The sequence below is a fragment of the Ailuropoda melanoleuca genome, chromosome 12, assembly GCF_002007445.2.
Source record: "Ailuropoda melanoleuca isolate Jingjing chromosome 12, ASM200744v2, whole genome shotgun sequence".
NCBI lineage: Eukaryota > Metazoa > Chordata > Mammalia > Carnivora > Ursidae > Ailuropoda > Ailuropoda melanoleuca.
The window spans coordinates 29720785-29740964 of NC_048229.1; the positions used below are offsets into that span (position 1 = coordinate 29720785).

A 20180-nucleotide genomic window follows, 5' to 3' on the forward strand; every position below is an offset into this window, starting at 1 on the left:
GCTGGGGGGGTGCAATGAGGGCTTTAAAACACTCCTTGGGGAGGCTTCCAAGCTCCCAGCTCACCACCAGCCTGCCTGTGGTCACCATGTGGTTCCTGGTTCTGTGCCTTGCCCTGTCCCCGGCGGGGACTGGTGAGACAGTGGGGAAGATGTGGGGTGGGGGAGTGGGCCCGACTCTCATGCTGTCCTCACCCCTATAACTTCTTCCTCTCCCAAAGTCCACCCCAGAACCAGGTCCCAGGCTCTCTCCCGGGCCCCTGAAGTCCTACCCCAGCCCCTCCTCATGATCACAGTCATTCTTGCATTAGGTCCCTGCTCCCACCCAGGAACCCCCAGAACTTTCTCCTCTTCCCCACTCAGACTCCTGCCCCTTACCAAAGGGGCACAGCCTGGGCCATCTCTGTCTCTCTTTTGGGGGGACTCCAACTCTTCCAAGGAGTGCCCCCAATCCCAGCAGACGCTGGGGCCCTGATCACCCTCACCCACCCCCCAGTTCCCTATGGCTCTGGCTCCTGAGTCCCCAAATCCTTCTACACCCTGGCAATTTTTCCCATCTGTTCTCAACTCTCAACTAGGTCCTCCTGTCCCTGGCATCTGGTTCCCTTCAAATCTTCCCAGGTCCCCCAAATTCCATCAGACACCTATGCTTCTCCCCAAACAGACTTTCTGGCCCATGACTCCACGTGTGCCCCTCCATCCTGGTATGAGGATTCTACAAATGTCTCTTCCTTCCCCAACTCCTTGTCCCTGAACCCTGATCCAGGACCCCCAACTTCTCCCTGAGGAAGAACACCCAGAGCCCCAAATACAGGCTGCTTTCCTGTAGAATTTCCTTCCTCCCCGTGCTCTAGCCCTCCCCAAGTGAACCCCTCCTGTATGGCTCTGGTTTTCTGGACTTCCCTCCAGGATCCCAAATACCTTCACAGCCCAGCTGTCCTGCCCTACCTCCCCCAGTACTCCAGCATATGATTCTAAAACCCCACAACAAGTGGGTCCTCCCTGCATTCCCCCAGCTGCATGGCCCCAATATGCCTCCATCTTCATTCCTGTCTGGCACCACCCCCGAGAGAACCCCAGGTCTTTCCAGTACCCTCAGACTATGAACCCCATCTCCATGAGGATCACCCGATTCCAGAAGAACTATCATCCGGCTCTGCCTCCCCCTGAGCCCTCTCCCAGTCCTGACCCCAACCCCAGTTCCATGGCCTCACCTCTCTTACAAAGCCATTCCTGTTCAAGGACCCCAGACCCCCAGAGGACCCTCTCCCAGCCCCAATCAAGGGACCTCAAATCACACCGAGACTCCTCATCCCACATGCTATTCTTGGCCTCTCAGACCTACTTCTCCTGCATCTTTCCAGAACCCTGAAAGCCCAACCTAGGCCTTAACCAATTCTTCAGCCTGGGATCCCCGTAATCCCCCAAATCCTTCCTTCCCAGCTTTTGAGCCACTCCCTTGGGGCATATATCCTCTGTTTCTAGAATCTTTTTTCCCTCTCGGAACTCACCATTTTCTGTTCCCCAGGCCAAGACCCCAAATCACCCCCATATCACCCAATCCCCACACCACATGCTACTCCACACGCTGACTTCTTGTCTCCTGCCTGATCCCCGTGGTTGGCCCTGTTCTCAGCATCGTCTCCCCACCCAGGACCCGCCACCAACCCACAACCCCAGGAATGGCTCCAGAATTCCAGAAACTTCCCACACCCCTTGCCCATGCCCCAGACCCCCAGCCCTCCTCCTCTGCCCCCATGTCCCTCCAACCCCACAGCACAGCACCCTCTCCAAGCCCAGTACCACCGGCCCCACTGCCACCTCCCACCTGCCCTCACCCAGCACCTCTTCTGCAGGCGCCGTGCCCCCCATCCAGTCCCGGATCATAGGAGGCTGGGCCTGTGAGGAGAATTCCCAGCCCTGGCAGGCAGCTCTGTACCATTATAGCAAGTTCCAGTGTGGGGGCGTCCTGGTGCACCCACAGTGGGTGCTCACAGCTGCCCACTGCTTAAACGAGTGAGTGGGGGCAGGGGAGTGGGGAGGGGGTGTCTGTGCTCCCACGGGAATAAACAACTGCACGCGTTCACCTCAGGGGAGATTGGGGGGCTCAGGGAAACAAAGATGGCATTGGTCTGGGTCCCATGGAGAGTGGCAGGGACAACCCCAGGAAGCCCTCCCACGGCAGCCTGTCTCTCTGTCTCTCCCTGTGACTGTCTTCCTGTGTCTCCCTGCCCTGTGTCTCCGTATCTCTCAGTAACTGGCTCTGGCGTGTGTCTGTCTATCTGAGTATGATTTATCCCTGTCTCCCTCTCTGTTTGGTCTTGGTGTCTCTGTGTGTCCCCCCGTGTCTGCCCACCTCTGGGTCCCTCTGCTGCACCCCTGTATCTGTATGTCTCACCCTCTATCTCGCTGCCCCATCTCTCTCTCTGGGTCTCTGCCTCACTCCCTCTCCCCCATCGCTGCTGAGCACCCCCAGGATGGGACTGAGGGGGACCCCCAGAGACAAGGAAGGGATTATCCTGACATGTGTGTGTGAGAGGGGCGCTTCTCATGTGCCCAGCCCCTCCCTCCAGGACAATGATACACTCCAGGGGACACAGGGAAGGACTGGTTTCAGCTGGAGCCTGCTGGGGGCCCTGGAGTAGGAGAAGGAGAAAGAGAAGGAGGAGGAGGAAGGGGGAGAAAGTCTGGGGAGGGAGGTGGAGCAGACCTTGGGCTGGGGGCCAGGCCACCCGCTGCTGGGGAGCCAGCCCCACAGCCCCTGCTGCAGCTGAGTCTGTCCCAGGCTCCCTTCCTGTCCTCCCTCCCTGTTCTCTCTCAGGCTGCCCCCCACCCTCTCAGCCTGTATTCCTCCCTCTTTCCCTTTGCTTCCTGTCCCTGTCTCACTGAGCCGCTGCTCCTTCTCCTCCCTGTGTCTTCCTTCACTCCTGTTCCTTCCCTCGCAGGGACTCCTTCTTCTGTCTCTGTCTCTCACTGTCCTCCCTCTGCCCCTCATCCCCTCTCTCCCTTTGTTCTTTTTCACTCCCCTGTCTTTGTCTCTGGCATTGACCTCGTCACATCGCTGGTCTCTCACTCACTGCCTTTTCTTCATAGCTCTTTATCTTCCCAACGTCTCTCTCCGAGGTTACTCCTTGTTTCTCTCCGTCTTCGGGACCCTCCCCCAGGCTCCCTGGCCCCATCTCCCTTTGCCCCTCCTCTCTCCTCATTCCCTGGGGCCCCCTCTTTCCCCAGCAATTACCAGCTCTGGCTGGGTCGCCACAACCTGTTCGAGCACGAAGACACAGCCCAGTTTGTCCAGGTCAGTGACAGCTTCCCACACCCCGAGTTCAACCTGAGTCTCTTGAAGAACTACACGCGCCTCCCGGGAGAGGACTACAGCCACGACCTCATGCTGCTGCGCCTGGCAGAGCCCGCCCAGATTACAGATGCTGTGAGGGTCCTGGACCTGCCCACCCAGGAACCCCAACTGGGGAGCACCTGCTATGCCTCTGGCTGGGGCAGCGTTGAACCAGATAAGTGTACGCCAGGGCCAGACCCGGCAGCCTGGAGCCCAGACACTTGGGTGTGGGGAGGAGGGGGCTGGGGACTGGACTCAGGGTCTGAGGGAGGAGGGGCCGAGGAGCCACCTGGGGTCTGGTCACAGCCCGTTTTCTCTCTGGTCTGTAGTCGTATATCCAGACGATCTCCAGTGTGTGGACGTCGAACTCCTATCCAATGACATATGTGCCAAGGCCCACTCCCAGAAGGTGACAGAGTTCATGCTGTGTGCCGGACAGCTGGAGGGCGGCAAGGACACCTGTGCGGTGAGCCGGCCTGCCCATCCCCCCACCCCCAGGCCTCGAGGTGCTGGGGGAGGGGACTTACGTTCTGGACTGCTGTTGAGAGCTAACCAGGCATCTGTTTCCACTGCTTCCCAGCTCCAGCTCCCCCAACCAAGCCTCAGCGCCCTCCCCCTGCTCCCTTTTCTTCCCCCAGCCTCATCCTGGTATCCCACAGATCTCTCTCATCTACATCAGAGTTCACCTCTGTTGGAATCCACCAGCCAGAGGGCCGTGGACTCCGGAGAGAACTGTGTCTTTTCCCGGAGCTGGGGAGTCGAAGTCTGCTCTCTGTGAGACCAGCTGTTAGAGCTGGTGCTCCGCCGGCAGGACTGGGGCCCCCGCTGACCTTTCTTTTCCTCTCCCCCTTGTGCTGCAGGGTGACTCGGGGGGCCCACTGATCTGCGATGGTATGCTTCAAGGAATCACATCCTGGGGCCACATCCCATGTGGCAGCCCCAATATGCCCGCAGTCTACACCAAAGTGATCTCGCACCTGGAGTGGATCAAGGAGACCATGGCAGCCAATTCCTGAATGCCCCCATCATGTTCCCTACCCCAAGTAAAATCGAATACGCATCAAATTCTCATCACGTTTGGTGTCCGCTGGCCTTCCAGACGCAGGGAACCTGGAAGCTGGGGATCCACCCGGCCCGTCTAGAGCCTCTCCAACCCTCCCAGGCTCGCGGCAGGAGGCGTGCACGAATGAGCTAGGGGAAATGAAGGAGCAGAGACAGGTGTAGACAAGCCTGCAGAGAGGCTCAGACCCCGAAGGGCAAGCAAGGTTCACACACGTGGGACCCGACTCTGCCCTGGGGGAGAGGACGCAATGGAGGGTCGGACTTCAAGGTTGTGAGGCGCCCACGTTTTATTGTGTGGGAAAAGTCAGTTGGGGGGCGGGTAGGAGATGTTATCCCAAGCCACGCCTTTCTGGGGGAGAGGGTGGTTCCCCAGGAGGGCGTAGCTACATCAAATGCGGGGCAGTGCGGCGCTCCGGCGGGGGCGTGGCCTGAGAGGGCTAGATACCCAGGGACGTGCCCTAGCTAGGCTGGGGGTGGGGGGCACACCAACCGGTTGCACAGCTGACAGCTTACGGACACGGCGGGGGGGGATGGTGTCGCACTGTAGGGGCGGGGGCAGGATGAGGATTCAGTGGGCGGGAACAGAGCCGAGAAGGGTAGACCGTAGCTCGAGGGGTGGGGCACGTTCTTCGGAAGTGGGGCCTCGCAGGGAGGTCTAATCACGTGGCCAAGACGAAGGGGATCGGCCGGTATCTGACGGGGATCACTGCCCTGAGAAGCTCGGGTGCGACTGCTTCGAGAGGCTTGAGGGGTTGAGTGTATTGGGCAGGCCCACCGTGTGCTCCTGGTCCGCGTCGGACTGCTGTTGGGAGATGCGTCTCGGGGTGTTCTGCCGCAAGACCCACCGACGGTGGCTCACCCGCCGCGCCTTAAGGGACGTCCCTTTGCGCCGTATGCGCAGGTGGTTTAAGTAGCTCAGAGCTCCTGCAGGTCGGGGGCGGAGGTGGCTAGTGGGCCGTTGAACTCCGAGCCCCGCCCTAGGCCCCACCCCACCCCTCGAGGCCGACGCCCCTCGGGTCCGCCCCTGTGCGGCCCCGGGCCCTGCCTCGAGTTCTCGCCTGGGCTCCGCCCCCTGCCCTACCGAGGCACCACCCCTTCCCCCAGCCCCGCCCTCACCGGTCCACAGCATCAAGGCGCCGGCCGCCCAGCACAGGTAGGTGGCCACCAGGTAGGATACCTGTGGCCTCGGCTGCAGCGTCTCGCAGTTGACCACAAAGAGTGTCAGACTGAGAACAATCAGGAACCCTGCAGTGGGGTGGGGCCAGAGATGGACATAAGGCTGGACCGGGACCCCCGGACCCCCCAGAAAGAGAAGAGGCAGACAGCCTCTCTTCTCCCACTCTCCGTGACAAGCCACTGCGCGCACGTTACACACACGCGTATACATACGCACACACACTCCGTGACAGACACAAAGATACCCGGACAGAAGTGGAAAGAAAGAGAGGGGAAGCAGGAAGGAGAGAGAGATACCCCTATACTCACCCCGACTGCGAAAGATAAAGTAGAATTGAGATGCACACAGAAAGAGTGGGCCAGAGACCCCAAATGACATTCAAAGACAGACACCCAGCAGATAGCAGGACAGAACTTTTGAGATACTCCTCGCCAAAGCCAAAAAGAGAGACGTGGGGAGAGATTCTGGTGGTGGGAAAGGCACCCCCTCCCCCAAGCCGACACTTACCAGTGCTGAAGCTGAGAGAACTGAAGACAAGGTCGATCTTAGTCAGGCGTCGGAAGACTGGCTGGAAGGAGAGGCACATGGTGGGGAGGAGGGTGAGACACAGGATCAGGGCCAGCATCATGAAGCCCATGCTCATATGGATGAGAACTAGGGGGAGAAGAGGAAATGTCCAGAGTCATCCCCAGATACTCTCCAAGGTCACCCTCCTACCTCATCCCACTGACATCCCCATGAGCAGACCAATGGACACTCCCAAAGTTTGGCAACAGACATCCTCAACTTCACCTAAGCCCCTTCCTAGAAACCCCAAAATGACTCTCTCACAAAGTCACCCCAGGCACTTGTAAAGTCAAAACCATCCCCAATTACACCCTCAAAGTTGTCCCAAATCACCCCCACCTACCCCAAAGTCAACCCCAGCACCCTCATAATCAACTTCATCCATACTTCCAAGGTGACCCCACAGATGACCCCCAGTCACCCCCACTCACATCCTCAAAGTCACCCCACAGAATCACCTCAATCATTTCCAGAGTCATCCCCACAGACACCTCCAAAGTCATCCCATACTCCCAAAGGGCATCCCACAACAACTCGCATTAATACCCTCAGTATCACACCTAGACACCCCCATAGCACCCTCAAAAATCATCTGAGACACTTTAGTCACCCCTAGTCTCCAAAGTCACCCTACTTCTGCTAAAGTCTCTCCCATTCACATCCCAAGGTCCCCTAATGATCCCATTCACATCCCAGAATCCCCCACAGACCTTCTCCAAATCACCCACGTTGACCCCCAGAGTACACACAGATACATATACACAAGAAAAACTTCCAAATACCCTAAAAACCACAGAGTCCCACTCAGTTTAAGTTGCTATGTATCCAATATACATTTCAGAACAACAAGAATTTTGGCCCCTTCTGAGAATTACATCTCCTTTTAGCCCTTCCCTACTTTGCCTACTTTTGAACAGTGCAAAACTGCTGCAGCCAAATAAGCTAAGACTCCAGCTGCTTTGTTTCTGGCAAACTGCACGTTTCTTTTTTTTTTTTTTAAGATTTTATTTATTTATTTGACAGAGATAGAGACAGCCAGCGAGAGAGGGAACACAAGCAGGGGGAGTGGGAGAGGAAGCAGCAGGCTCCCAGCGTTAGAGCCTGATGTGGGGCTCGATCCCATAACGCCGGGATCACGCCCTGAGCCGAAGGCAGACACTCAACAACTGTGCCACCCAGGCGCCCCGCACGTTTCTAACTACATAACCAGAAACCTAACCAGAAAGTAAAAGCTTGGTCATATATACAGAACAGCAAGAGTCCTCTGGGGGTCAATCACAAAATCCTGGTTGAGGACTGCTCATGACATACCTTGCCTTCTGGGGCCACAAAAATAGTCATATGACTCTGGCTGAGCCAATCACAGTGCCCCTATACCCCAGGCCATGGTGATTGGCCCAAAGATGGGCACATGACCAAAGCCAACCAATCAAGCTCTGCTCTGGGACTTTTTTAAAAAAGATTTTATTTATTTATTTGAAAGAGAGAGAGAAAGGGCACAAGCAAGGGGAGGTGCAGGCAGAGGGAGAAACAGGCTCCTGGCCGAGCAAGGAGCCTGATGCAGGATTTGATCCCAGGACCCTGGGATTATGACCTGAGCCAAAAGGAGACACTCAGCCAACTGAGCCTCCCAGATGTCCCCTGGGACTTTTTCTTTTTTCTTTTTTTTTTTTTTAAGATTTTATTTATTTATTTGACAGAGAGAGTGGCAGCGAGAGAGAGAACACAAGCAGGGGGAGTACGAGTGGAAGAAGCAGGCTCCCAGCAGAGCAGGGAGCCCGATGCGGGGCTCAATCCCAGGACCCTGGGATCACGCCCTGAGCCAAAGGCGGACGCTTAATGACTGAGCCACCCAGGCGCCCCCCCGCCCCGGGACTTTTTCTAACTGAAGCTCTCAAGAGCCCTCTTTCCTCTAGTCAAGAGGATTATGAGCCTGGGGCTGCCTGAGCCTTGGACCCAGTCTCATGGGGGCAGGAGATCTGATTGAGTAAAACTAAGGAAGGAAAGCAGATGAGAGGACAGGAGAAAGAGAGTTGAGATGACATTCAAGTCCCTGGCTCTTGTCATCCCAGAGACTGGAGCACCTTGTAGTTTGGTCAGAAGTAGACATTTGTGGCATAAGCCTCAAGGTCCATTCCCCACTCTCAGCCCCAGTTATAAGCTAATCAATGCATTGCATTCCTCTGGATGCTATATTTGATTTGGGGGTGCTCGTGTGACCCAGCCACACAAGACTTTTGCAGGAACATTTTGTGTCCTTTGACTTGCCAGACTGGAGGCCATATTTTTAGTATTTCTGCCAGTTGTGTGTCTGTCTGCTCTCAGATCCATTTGCCACCCTTCCCTATTCTGTATTGCAAGGACTACATGTCTGAGCCTCCTGTGCTCAATGGCTTATCATTATGTTTGGCTAATGGGCAGCACCAGCAGAAGACTGGCTCTGGAAGGAGAGGACAAGCCAGTGTATTTATTTTCCTCTCCCCAAACCCCACCTCAGCTGATGTCTTTAGCAATAGATTCTGGTCATCTCTAAGCAAATCCCACCATGAGTCTATGCCTTCCAGATGGCTCCAGCTTCCAGGCCCTGGTAAACCACCTCCCTTTCTTCTGTCCCTATATTTACTACCTCTGAGGCATCTAGAATGATTTATTTTCCTAACTAGATCCTGACTTACCACTATGTGAGGCCTTGAGGATGAAGCCAATTCAAGGAGCCAAGAAACAGACAGATGTCTGATGCTATCACTTGGACTCTTGAATTCAGCCATGCCCGAAAGCATTCCTATTCCCACCCTTTTTCATTTAGATGAGATCATAAATTCTTTCACTCAAGCTATTTCAAGTTAGAGTTTCTGTTACTTATGATCCCAAAGGCTCCTGACTAATTCAAATCCTTTCCATAAGTTGGCAAGGAGCACAGGATTCACTGCTGCCTGCATACCACACACTAAAATCACGTGTACACACACACACACACACACACACACACACACCTAGAATTGAATTGTCACCAAAAATCTAGAGGGAGAGGAACTCCCCAAAGCTGAGAAGCAGTTGGTAAAGTCTCAGAAGCAAAGCTGGGGAAATCAGAACATAAAAATTAGAAGTTTCTACACCTTAAAAAAAGCCCTCAAAACCTGTATGCCAACCATAAAGCATTGTACAATCTTAACATTCAATAAATGATGATTTACTTTCTAAAAGAGAGCTGTAATACTGCCTTGTGTGTGTGTGTGTAAGATTTTATTTATTTATTTGACAGAGATACAGACAGCCAGCGAGAGAGGGAACACAAGCAGGGCGAGTGGTAGAGGAAGAAGCAGGCTCATATCAGAGGAGCCTGATGTGGGGCTCGATCCCACAACGCCGGGATCACGCCCTGAGCCGAAGGCAGACGCTTAATGACTGAGCCACCCAGGCGCCCCTGCCTTGTGTGTTTTTTAAGTGACAAACATACACAGTATAGAGACATACCTATATGTGTGGGTGTGTGTGTATGTGTTTGTAGATGTCTATGAACACAGCTATTTTCTCATATGTGAGAAAATAAGACTAGAAGAACACGCAGGAGCTTAAAAATGGCTTAGTAGCACTGGTTACCCCCAGGAAAGGGAATGAGTGGGATAGGGGACAGTAAGGGAGGGAGACTCTTGCACTTGTTAAAATGTTGAACCGTATAAATACATTGCCTGTTCAAATAAAAGTAACTTAAATTTTAAAATCAAGAAAAATGTTAAAATCACACAAAGTTAACATGTTAGAGCAAAAGGGGGAATGAAATGAACGTTCAACACTCGCTTTCCTTCCCAGGAAGGAAACCAGCGTCCCGTAGAGCTTAAGACATCAGCACGTGACCAGCTCCATGACTAAAGAGCCGCACTAGACCTGGAATCAGCAGCTACAAGTAGGCATGGACTCTATTCTGGTAGGTGTGGCCATAGCTACCTCCGGGGTCCCAGGGCAGCAGAGAAAGAGGTTCCCCAGTGGAGTCCAGGCCTGGAGAGACTGGGGTGCACAGGGCAAGCTGCAGTGTGTGTGCCCCACCAGCCAGTCCTCCAGAGGCTCTCTGGGCATGGTCCTGAGCACTTGGCTCCTGGGGCCCGATTCTCTGGCCTTGCAGGGCTTCTGCCAATGCCCCAACATCCTGTAGAAATCTATTTTCTGCTTAAACTAGCTTTAATTGGTTTCTGTCACTTGTCATGAGAACCCTGACTTCTCTAGGGAGCGTATATCAAAGTCTTACAAATTCTCCTCAGCTCTTCTGAAGCATTGCTATTCTGCTCTTGGGAATACCCCAGGGCAATTATACTCCAATAAGGCATCATAAATATGGGGAAAAGTTGTGAACTGTTGTTTTTCTTCACCCCGCATCCATCCCCATTCTTCTGGCAGCAGCAACTTGACTTTGTTCAGAGGAACTCTGCCCACTTTCTGTCCTTGTGCTTCTGATAGAAATGACCCCTCCACTGACTTGTAAGAAAAGAGTGTGATCCAGACTCAGCCAATCACAGCATGACATCTTCCTGACCATGGCAACTGGTGCAGGGAGGAGTGAGAAATCCCAGGGAAGTAAATCTGATCCCATCAGAGCTAATCCTGAGAGCTTTGCTTGAGGGCTGCGGAAGGCAACTTACTCTCTTTTCCCCCATGGTTTTTCACAGAAAGGACAGAATCTGGGTGCTGCTGGTGGGCCCCACTGCCACGCAAAGCTTGCCTGAGGGCCCAACACAGAGGAAGCTTTGACAGACAGGTGGCAAGAAACAGATTCCCTAATGACACCCTTTAAGCGCCTGGATCCAGCAGTTCCTGAACCCGGAATAGATCTATGCCTCTGTACTCTTCCATAACTTGAAATAATGTTTGTCTTACTTACACCAGCTTGAGTTTGGGAGGTATACAAGAAAGAGATATCCAAGATAAATAAATAAGATTAATACCACACAGTGTTCTGGAAGTTTCATGAACTTATTTGAGATCTGAAATGAAGGTAGGTGCATTGGCTGAAGAAAAGAACCTTTAATAATAATAATAATAATAATAATAATAATAATAATAATAATAGCAGCAGCTAACCCTGGGGTAGTGTGTAATATGTGCCAGGCACTGTTTTAATTCCTCTACATATTTTAACTTGCTAATTCTTCAAACAATGCATGAATAGGGACTACTACCACTACCATTTTAGAAATGAGGAAACTGAGACAGAGAGGTCAAAGAAGGTGCCCAAGATCACCCAGCCAACAAGTGGTTGAGCCAGGATCCAAACCCAGGCACTCTGGCTCCAGGTTCTGGGCTGCCTTCTGTCGGCAGTGCTCAAAAGCACTGGAAACACACAGAGACCTACAAGGAAGCAAAACGCTGCTGAGAGGACTGGAAATCATCTTTTTAAAAATAATCTTTTTAAAAAAACACGCTATTTTTAAAAATGAGGGGAAGGGGCGTCAGTTGACATCTGACTCTTGGTTTCAGCTCAGGTCAGGATCTCCGGGTCCTGAGATCAAGCCCCATCTCAAGCTCAGCTCAGAGTCTGCTTGGGACTCTCTCTCTCTCCCTCTGCCCCTCCCCCCTGCACGCTCTGTCTCTCTCAAATCAATAAATAAGTCTTTTTTTAAAAAGTGAGGGAGAGAATGATGGCGTCTTTACCCCTCTAATCATGAGGCAGATTGATTTTTGGTCAATTGTAATGCTCTTCCCATGCACTAGGACAGTCCTGTTTCCCTGTTTCTTCAAAAGCCATATATAACTCCAGCAGACTCCGTCACAAGGCCTTCAGAGAATCTCCAGAGACCCTCCCGAGAATTCCAAACATTTCCCCCAAGAACATCCAAAGAGATTCGCCCAGAGATTCCCGCCCCTGATAACCTCCGGAGACACGCCTTCCTTCGAGTACCCCATAGCCCGTCCAGGCTCCTACTGACCGGGGACTTGGCCCAAGTTGGCACACTCGTGCTTCCTGCAGTCTGTCCAGATGCCCAGGTAGCCAGTATAAGAGCCCTGCAAGTAGGCCAGACGTCCATCCACCACGCTGAGCACCATCAGGGTTGCAAGGACGCTGAAGATGAGACACCAGCCCCGCAGGATGAACTTGCGGTCCTCGACCCAGGAAGAGACCACGTCGGCTGGTAACAAAGAGAGTTCTGGGGGCCGAGCTCCACCTGCAACCCACTGCCACGTGCGAGTCTCCATTTCCGACCACGGCCACATCTCCATCCCCACCCAGACCTTGCCTTTTACCCCATTCTCTCTTTTTTTTAAATAAAGATTTTATTTGACAGAGACAGAGACAGCCAGCGAGAGAGGGAACACAAGCAGGGGGAGTGGGAGAGGAAGAAGCAGGCTCCCAGAGGAGGAGCCTGATGTGGGGCTCGATCCCTGAACCCTGGGATCACGCCCTGAGCCGAAGGCAGACGCTTCACGACTGCACCACCGAGGCACCCCCTTTTATCCCATTCTCAATCCCCTTCCTCCCACAGCCATCTCCCCACCCCCACCCAATCCCCAGTGCCCACCTCAGCCGCATCTCTGACTCCAAACGTATCCTCATTCTCATCTCTAACCCTAATGCCCAACTCGTCCCCCACCCACAACCCCACTCGAAGCCCGAACCTACTTGTTTTGTCTCCAACCCCATCCTCCAGTTCCTGTTCCCCAAACCCCATGCTCCATCTCTGCTCTCAACCTCACCTGCTTACCTAGACCCCTGTCATAAATCCCAGTCCAGGACACACACAGCTACAACACAGGTTCCAAAGCATGTTCACGAGGCCGAGACCCACAGTGTCACCTACACCTCCATTCACCAAGCCCCTGTGATCCTGCCAACCTTCCCAACTGGCAGGCACTCCTGTCCCCCCTCCCTTGCTCACTTACCTCCAGCCACACAGACTTAACAGGGTCCCTCTCTCACTGAGAGCTCTCCTACCTTGGCATTTCCACACACAGTTCAGGCTGCTCCCTCCGCTAGAGCACTCTTCTCGCACCCGTGCCCAGAATGCCCTAACCGCCCTCCCAGGCCACTCCTCCCACATCTCCTTTCTGAGCCGCCCAGCCCAGCCCACCCCACCCTCAATTCTTGGGCAAGGTCACCACCAAATGCTCCCACAGTGCAACATGCAACTTTTCTTCACTGGTATCCCATGGACTTGTGCTGCCCCTTATTTCACTACTTTCTTCCCTATCAGTCTATCACTCTTCCCCCACAGACCTCCTCGAGGGTAGGCAACAGATCTCTTCTGTTTCCCACTGCACCCTCATTGGCTGGTATCGAGCTTTTGCTATTTGTTCAATGAAAAAGGTAATGATTGAATGCAAGAATAAATGAACTGGTGGGGGCTTCCATGGTATCTAGTTATAGTAATTCCTTCCCGTCCTTCTGTGACACCTCTCGATGTGGATTTCAGGGACAGTTGGGTATATGGGTCTCGGACTTGGGAAAGAGCTTGGCGGATGGAGAAAGTAACTTGGAGAGTCAAAAATCAACCTCTGCCACGTGTAAAAAATTCAACAGGTGTTGATTACAATGGGTTCTGGGTGCTTTTACATGTTATTAACCCACTTCATCCTTCAGACAGCCCTCTACAGTATCCTTATCTCCTCGGGCAAATGAGGACGCTAAGACACAGAGGAGTCGGCTGTTCCTGTAATTAAAGACATGGAAGTTTGTGGATTTTTCTTTTTTCTTGCTTTCTTTTTTGTCCCCAAACGGCTACCATAAAAGCCAAAAGGAAGGATGGGGGAAACGGAAGTTTGAAATATCTCCCCTCCTGGGGCCCCTGGGTGGCTCAGTCGTTGAGCGTCTGCCTTTGGCTCAGGGCGTGATCCCGGGGTCCTGGGATCGAGCCCCGCATCGGGATCCTCCGCTGGGAGCCTGCTTCTTCCTCTCCCACTTCCTCTGCCTGTGTTCCCTCTCTCACTGGCTGTCTCTCTCTGTCAAATGAATAAATAAAATCTTAAAAAAGAAAAAAAAAGAAATATCTCCCCTCCTGACTGGAAAGGCTGCATGTACGTTGAATATCTGCATTCCCACTGACCTCTTCTGAGTTCTTCTCAAGCTGTGGCTGTTCTGACTCCCCTCCCAAGCCCGGACTGCAGGTCTCTGAGGGCAGGGAATGGGTCCAACCTTCTCTTGGTCCCCGAGGCCTCAGGAAAAGGTGAAGAAAGACAGAGACAGAGAAGAAAGGGAGCAAGGAGAGACACTGAACTTGAAAAGGTACTACAAGGAGGAAATTGATTCAGGGAAGGCCCTGGGAATGGGGTGGGAGGGGTAAGGGTGGATAGGAGGAGGGACTTACAGATTCAGATCTCAAGCCCTCCAGAAACTGTAAGAACTGACCTCAGAGATGCTGGTGCCCCAGCGCTGGCTCAGCCCTGCCCAGCCCTGACCCTACTCTGGCCCCTCTCTGATTCTGCTCTGTCTGGTCACTCCCTCCCCACTGCCACCCCACCCCTGCCCAGTCCTGACATCTCTCAGACCCAGCCATGACCTCTTCTTGATCCAATCCTGACGCTGCCCATACCCGACATGGAACCCACCCCGACCCAGCCCCAGCCCCCATGTCACTCACACAGGGTAGAGTATGAATCCATGGCCAACATCCTAACCTCCTGGAACCTCTCCAACTGTCATGGAACCTCTCCCTGCCCCCAGCTGCAGGCCAGACTGAAGCCCTGAGGCCAGCCCCTGGACAGCAGGAGAGACCAGAGAACACAGCAGAAGGGTCAGAGAGATCTAAACCACAAAGGACAGAGCCTGAACCTGGGAAAGAGACCAAGAGACTCCTAGGGGGCCATGAAGGTGCCTGGAAGGAGGGGCTAAAGCAGTTGGCAGGCTGTTTAGTTCATTGGGGACTGACCTTGCCCTGCAATTTCCACATGTTCCAGAGGCCCCAACCTCACCACAACAGCACCCAGCCAGATGTCCTTCCAGCAGCTCCCAGTAATCCCCAAAAGGAGACCCAAGGCTCTCTGCCCGTTCTCCACAATCGCCGGGTGAGCATCCAAGAACCCCTACTAGCCAACAGTCGCTGGGCCGGTATCCAAAACACACCATCCATTATCAGCAGTCGCCGTGTCAGCACGGAGGACACGGCAGCCACTATTAGCGGTCACCGGGTCAGTATCCAAGATGCACCGTCAGTTACCTTCAGTCGCCGTTTCAACACCCGAGACGTTCCACCCATTTTCGAAATTCGCTACTTCAGCATTCAAAATTCTCCGTTAACTACTCGCAACTCCCTGAGCAATAGAGAGTCAGTCACGTACAGCAGCAGTCAAGCCAGTAGCAAAAACCTCCGGCCAACGACCTGGAGGTCCCGCTTAAATATTCAAGGCCTCACATCGCCAATCCGGGCCAAAGTCGATGTCCCCCCTTCAGTTACTCACAGCCCCACGGTCAGTATCAAAAGCAACGATTCAATTATCTGGACCTCCCAGGAGAGTTTCAGAGACTCCGCGGACAGCGCCCAAATCAACCAAAGTACCCTAGACAACAGTATCCGCAGCATACAGTCAAGCAGATCCACTGTGATTGATTCTGGCGGGTGAGAGGCAGGCGTCCAGGCAGTGGGCCAGGTTCTAGGCTAGAATTCGGGGGGCGGGGGCAGTACTCAAAAGTCAGGGACCAGAACTAAAACCAGTACACTGGAGGCTGGAGGTTGGACCCAGGTGTGGCAGGAAGCTGAATCTGAAGGTTGGCTCTGGGCAGGGGGGCGGGATGGACTTGGCATAAAGGCTGGACCTGCGATTGATTCACCCTAGGAACGGAATGTGGGGGTGGCAGGGTCTGGAAGCTAGATCTGGAGGCAAGGGAGCCTAGAGGCTGAACGTGGGTGAGCAGGTTGTAGAGGCAGGACATGGGGGATACAGGGCATGGAGGATAGACACAGAGAAAAGAAAGTCTGAAGTCTAGACAGGATGGGACGGGGTCTGGCGGCTGGACCTGGGGTGGCTAGGCTGGGTGGCTGGATCAGATTTGACACCGGTGGTGGGCACTCTGCCACAGGTTTCATAACAGGAGCAGACTCAGCCATTCACAGCTGCCCGTGGGCTGGCGGCTGCTGCACCAAGCCAGGAAGATCAGCCGCCAGGTGAGCCTGGCACTGAGCCTGCTCGGCATGGCGATCATCGGTCTCATCTCTCTGGGCCAACCCTGGGTCCACTTCCAGGTGCCACTCAGACCTCCTGGGCACCCTGATGGCTCCTTGACCATGCCCATCAACACCATCCTCTTTGTGCGGTGCCCTGACATCTCCTGCCTACATGAGTACGACCAGAACGCTTGTAAGGCCTGCTTACCATTCCTGGGACTCGACTCTCCTCTTTGTCCCAGGGACCCTTCTCTGCCTTCCCTGGGATGGTCCTCACTGCCCTGGGTTAGTCTTCCCTTCTCTTGATAGTTCTCACTGCCCCCCGGAGAGTGGTCCCTTCCCCCAGATGGTCCTCACTGCCTCACGACCATCCTCATTGCCCTATGCTCATCTCACCTCCATGGCGCCCTACCTCACAGTCCTCATAACCCTACGATCTTACACAGTATCCTGAGGCTTTTTCAAGCAGAGAATCTGCCCTCATCACACAGAGCTGGTTCCTCAACGCTCACCCCACCTTTCCTTGCCCAAGAACCTATTCTCATTGACCCAGAGGTGTGTCCTCAATGCTAAAGGCATCTGCCTTCATATCCCTTCTCTAGAACTCAATTTCAATTTTCTTCAAATGAGGCGGAAGAATCTGCAAGGGAGAGGGTTCTTGAATACTCCCAACCTCAATGGGGACCCTCTCCCTCATGCTCAGGGCCCGAGTGCCTCTCTAACTGTACCTGGTTTCTTCCTTCCCCAGATTTGTTGGACTTGGCCTGGGCCTTTCTCCTCCTCGCCAGCATCGCCAGCTTCTGCCTCTGCATTTTACTTATAAACATCATCTTCTTCACCAGCTCCAACTCGCCCATGCTGGACTTCTCCAGTGTCATCGTCAGCATCCTGGCAGGCACGGCACTGAGATTTTCCCCTCAGGAGTCAAGGCGAGAAGTACCTTGCCTGGTGTCCATCACGATAGCCAATCCCCTCCCCCACCACATTCCAATCTTACACCTATCCTCACTTTCATCACCAATCCCAATCCTATGTCCCTCCAAGTCTCCAAACCATCCCCATAAAAAATATGAACTTCCAGCACAAGCCCATCTCTAGCTCCGATACCAGCCTCCGTTTTGCCTCCCATCTCTAGCACCAACAAATCTCAAACTCCCCCGTCTCCCCTTTGGGGATGCCCATCCCCATCCCCAACTGCATTCCAATTCTATCTACATTTCAATCTCCAAGCCATCCCCATTACTTTCCCCGACCCCTTTCCAAATCTCAACACCCAGCTCAACCCCGTACATAACCCTTCTCAACATTCGTTCCAGACTCAACCCAACCCCATCACCTGTGAACCTCACTTTCAAACTCAACCACAACCCATCCCCAACCCCATCCTCCATCCTTATCATTCAAACTTCAACCTCTACCCAAGACCCTTTGCCAGTTCCAATCCCATCCCAAATCCTGTCTCCCCACCACCACCTGCTCTGATTGCGTTCAAGCTACTTAATCTTTCTGAGCCACAGTTTCCTCATCTGTAGGATGGGGATGAAATTTCCTTCCACGTGGAGGTGTGGTGAGGATTGAATTAGAACATGTTGGTACTTCATGGTACCTATTTAACTTTGCCCAAGTCCTTACCATGAAAATCCTCCCACCTGACCCAGATAATTCAAAATTGATACTCTGATTAGAACAGTCTAGTTTAAAAAGAAAAAAGAAGGAGGAGGTGGGGGAAGAGGAGAAGGGTCTAGTTTTCCATTTGCATGACAAATACACTTTTTAGAAAAGGAGGTGGGGCAGCACTTTAATTTGGAAATGAAGGATATCAAGTGCCTGTCATTTGTAGTAATTGGCCACAACTTTTACTGTATTAGGAAAACACTCTTGGAGAGTGATAGTAAAGCCAAGAATAGGCAACACTCAACTTCCTGTTTCCTTGTGTGCGGAAGACTGTTATCCGATTTGTCGGTACAAAGTGTAGAAAACACCTCCGTTTTATGTCATCTGATATAAGACTTTTTTTTTCTACAAAAAAAATTGCCCATCCCTTTTAGTTAAATGGAAAACACTTCCTATATTATTTTTTAATAACACAAAGAAAAAAAAATTACCCAGGACTTTACTACCCAGAATTTTAAAAGTTGAAATATTCAGAATGAGTGGGCTTCTTGTCCCCTTCTTCAGAAGCCCAACATCGAAGACCCAATACAATGATAATAATCGAGCTCGATTCTGGGCTCCCTGTGTGTCAGGAAATGTGCCAATCTCAACAACTCCTCATGATAGCCCAAGGAGATGAGTCCTATGATTACCAACACTTTATAGAGGAGGGAAATGAGGCTCAGAGGGATGGAGTGGTTGCCCTAAGGTGGGAGGGAGAGGCAGGACAAGAGCTCTGGTCCGTTGGCCCCAAAGCCTATGGTTTAAGACGCCACCATGGGCTGGTTAAAGCCCAAGACTTGCGCTTCCAGTGTGCTCTACCGCGACTTTGTCAGGAGCCCGTTTTCCCGCCTGTGCATAGAGGTACAGGGAGGCGACAGAAAGTGGGAGAATACTGAGCAAGAGCTAGGCAGCCACACGACTATGGGCAGGGGTCTGCACACACCCGATGCCCAGCTTCCTCACACCTGTACTCATGCAGGGACCAGCATCATCCTGGGTGTCCTGTTCTACCTGATGCAGGCCCGTGAGTACTTGCAGGAAGGCATGACCTACAAGCTGGGGTGCAGCTTTTACCTGGCATGGATCGGCGTCTTTCTCTTCCTGATGACTGGTCTGGGCTCCGGTGGGGTTGGGTTTGGGCGTGGGTTGTCAGGGAGACAGACAGGGACTGAGTGGGATAGAGTTTGGGATGGGGATGGGTTGTGGACAGGACCAGATAAGATGGGATTGAGGTGGAGACAGGATTGGGGAGATGAGCGTGGGGAGGGGTGGGCATGGGGTGGATGTGAGGATGGGACTGGGTTTGGGTCTGGAAATGGATTGGCGACAGGGTAGGGGTGTGATTGGGCTTGCGGAGGGAATCGGGATCAGGGGTGGGCTGTGAACTGTGCTTCTCACCCCCTCTGCTCTCTTCCTTCTCCAGGTTTCTTTTCCTATCTGAACTACATGAATTTCTGGTCCATCCTGGCGCTCCAGGCCATCTGGACTTAGGATACAGGAATGACTCCACCTCTCCAGGCCTGTTCCCACGGCTCCCTGCCAAGCACCTGACAGCCCTGCTCTCTAGTCCTCCACCCCCACTGAGAGTCTTGCCCTTTTCAGTCCCCTCTGAATCCCCCCCCAACTCAGGTTAATAATTAGTATATTTAAATAATCTGTATTTTTTGCCCAGAATATTCTCTTAGCTCAGTACATGGTAAGCGTTCTGTGGAAATGCCATCTCTCCGTGGGCCCATCCCTTGGGCCCTCTGGGGTAGAGGCATAGGTAAGGGAAGGAACTCAGGAGAAAGAGATGCAAGGCACAAGGTCAACAAAGCGACCGAGCCAATGGTTCCCGGTGCCAATCAATATTTGTTGAATAGCTGAGTCTCTCCAGGCCCTCAAGGCCTTATCTTTTACTTTCATGACCCCCAATAATCAGCCCCTTCTGAGGCACATTCTCCCTGCACCCACACTTCACCTCCTGCCTTTACCAGCAGCCTCTGTCACCACCTCCTCTTCTCCCCTAACCACCCCCTGACACAGGGCTGTTCTTTTTAAAAATTATCTATTTAGCTACCTGTCTTTGAGGCTGTCCCACATAGCATATTTTTGCTATCCGAGTCATTTGCTGAGCAGGGCAGGGTTGAAACTCAAGTACAAATGTTATCTCATTGCCTGGGTCCCCCTACAGGGTCTCGATGTGGGGGTCCCCTCTACCTCCCTCTCACACAGTGGCTAAGCTGGAAGGGTTGAGTCTAGGCTCTGCCACTTACTAGCTCTGTGACCTGTGTCCAGGTGTTGAACCCTGCGGGTCTGT

General features: G+C 53.1%; 3 protein-coding genes across 6 annotated transcripts; 2 read left to right on the plus strand and 1 right to left on the minus strand.

Moving 5' to 3' along the window:
• Positions 1 to 27: 27 nt before the first annotated feature.
• Positions 28 to 4405, plus strand: KLK1 (kallikrein 1). The gene is made up of 5 exons (XM_002929775.4): positions 28 to 132; positions 1854 to 2013; positions 3229 to 3515; positions 3664 to 3800; positions 4195 to 4405. Exons 1-5 carry the CDS (start codon positions 87 to 89, stop codon positions 4348 to 4350), a joined length of 786 nt encoding a protein of 261 aa, XP_002929821.1. The 5' UTR covers positions 28 to 86; the 3' UTR covers positions 4351 to 4405.
• A 29-nt stretch (positions 4406 to 4434) lies between these two features.
• On the minus strand, positions 4435 to 14746 carry LOC109488374. Its single transcript, XM_019792604.1, has 5 exons — positions 14705 to 14746; positions 12059 to 12259; positions 6081 to 6227; positions 5513 to 5641; positions 4435 to 5320 (listed from the first exon to the last, which is right to left on the minus strand). Exons 1-5 carry the CDS (start codon positions 14733 to 14735, stop codon positions 5100 to 5102), a joined length of 729 nt encoding a protein of 242 aa, XP_019648163.1. The 5' UTR covers positions 14736 to 14746; the 3' UTR covers positions 4435 to 5099.
• A 42-nt stretch (positions 14747 to 14788) lies between these two features.
• LOC109488373 lies at positions 14789 to 19498 on the plus strand. 4 transcript variants are annotated; one of them, XM_019792599.1, is made up of 5 exons: positions 14789 to 15679; positions 16141 to 16418; positions 16974 to 17120; positions 18861 to 18905; positions 19305 to 19498. In XM_019792599.1, exons 1-5 carry the CDS (start codon positions 15012 to 15014, stop codon positions 19370 to 19372), a joined length of 1206 nt encoding a protein of 401 aa, XP_019648158.1. In that variant the 5' UTR covers positions 14789 to 15011; the 3' UTR covers positions 19373 to 19498. The 4 variants fall into 4 exon arrangements, with proteins under 4 accessions (XP_019648158.1, XP_019648159.1, XP_019648157.1 ...); XM_019792600.1 differs by lacking the exon at positions 18861 to 18905; XM_019792598.1 differs by lacking the exons at positions 18861 to 18905; positions 19305 to 19498 and having other exon boundaries at positions 16974 to 17687.
• The last annotated feature ends 682 nt before the right edge of the window (positions 19499 to 20180 follow it).

Bases quoted from the DNA above. Each gene is read 5' to 3' on its own strand.
- LOC109488374 (XM_019792604.1), bottom strand. From the start codon at position 14,735: ATGTTGGCCATGGATTCATACTCTACCCTGT. The intron at 6,228-12,058 runs GTCAGTAGGAGC...TTCTCCCCCTAG, and splicing joins CAACTTGGGCCAAGTCCCCG to TTCTCATCCATATGAGCATG. The intron at 5,642-6,080 runs GTAAGTGTCGGC...ACCCCACTGCAG, and splicing joins TTCTCTCAGCTTCAGCACTG to GGTTCCTGATTGTTCTCAGT.
- LOC109488373 (XM_019792598.1), top strand. From the start codon at position 15,012: ATGTTCCAGAGGCCCCAACCTCACCACAACAGCACCCAGCCAGATGTC. The intron at 15,680-16,140 runs GTGAGAGGCAGG...ACTCTGCCACAG, and splicing joins ACTGTGATTGATTCTGGCGG to GTTTCATAACAGGAGCAGAC. The intron at 16,419-16,973 runs GTAAGGCCTGCT...TTCCTTCCCCAG, and splicing joins TGAGTACGACCAGAACGCTT to ATTTGTTGGACTTGGCCTGG.
- KLK1 (XM_002929775.4), top strand. From the start codon at position 87: ATGTGGTTCCTGGTTCTGTGCCTTGCCCTGTCCCCGGCGGGGACTG. The intron at 133-1,853 runs GTGAGACAGTGG...CCTCTTCTGCAG, and splicing joins CCTGTCCCCGGCGGGGACTG to GCGCCGTGCCCCCCATCCAG. The intron at 3,801-4,194 runs GTGAGCCGGCCT...CTTGTGCTGCAG, and splicing joins GCGGCAAGGACACCTGTGCG to GGTGACTCGGGGGGCCCACT.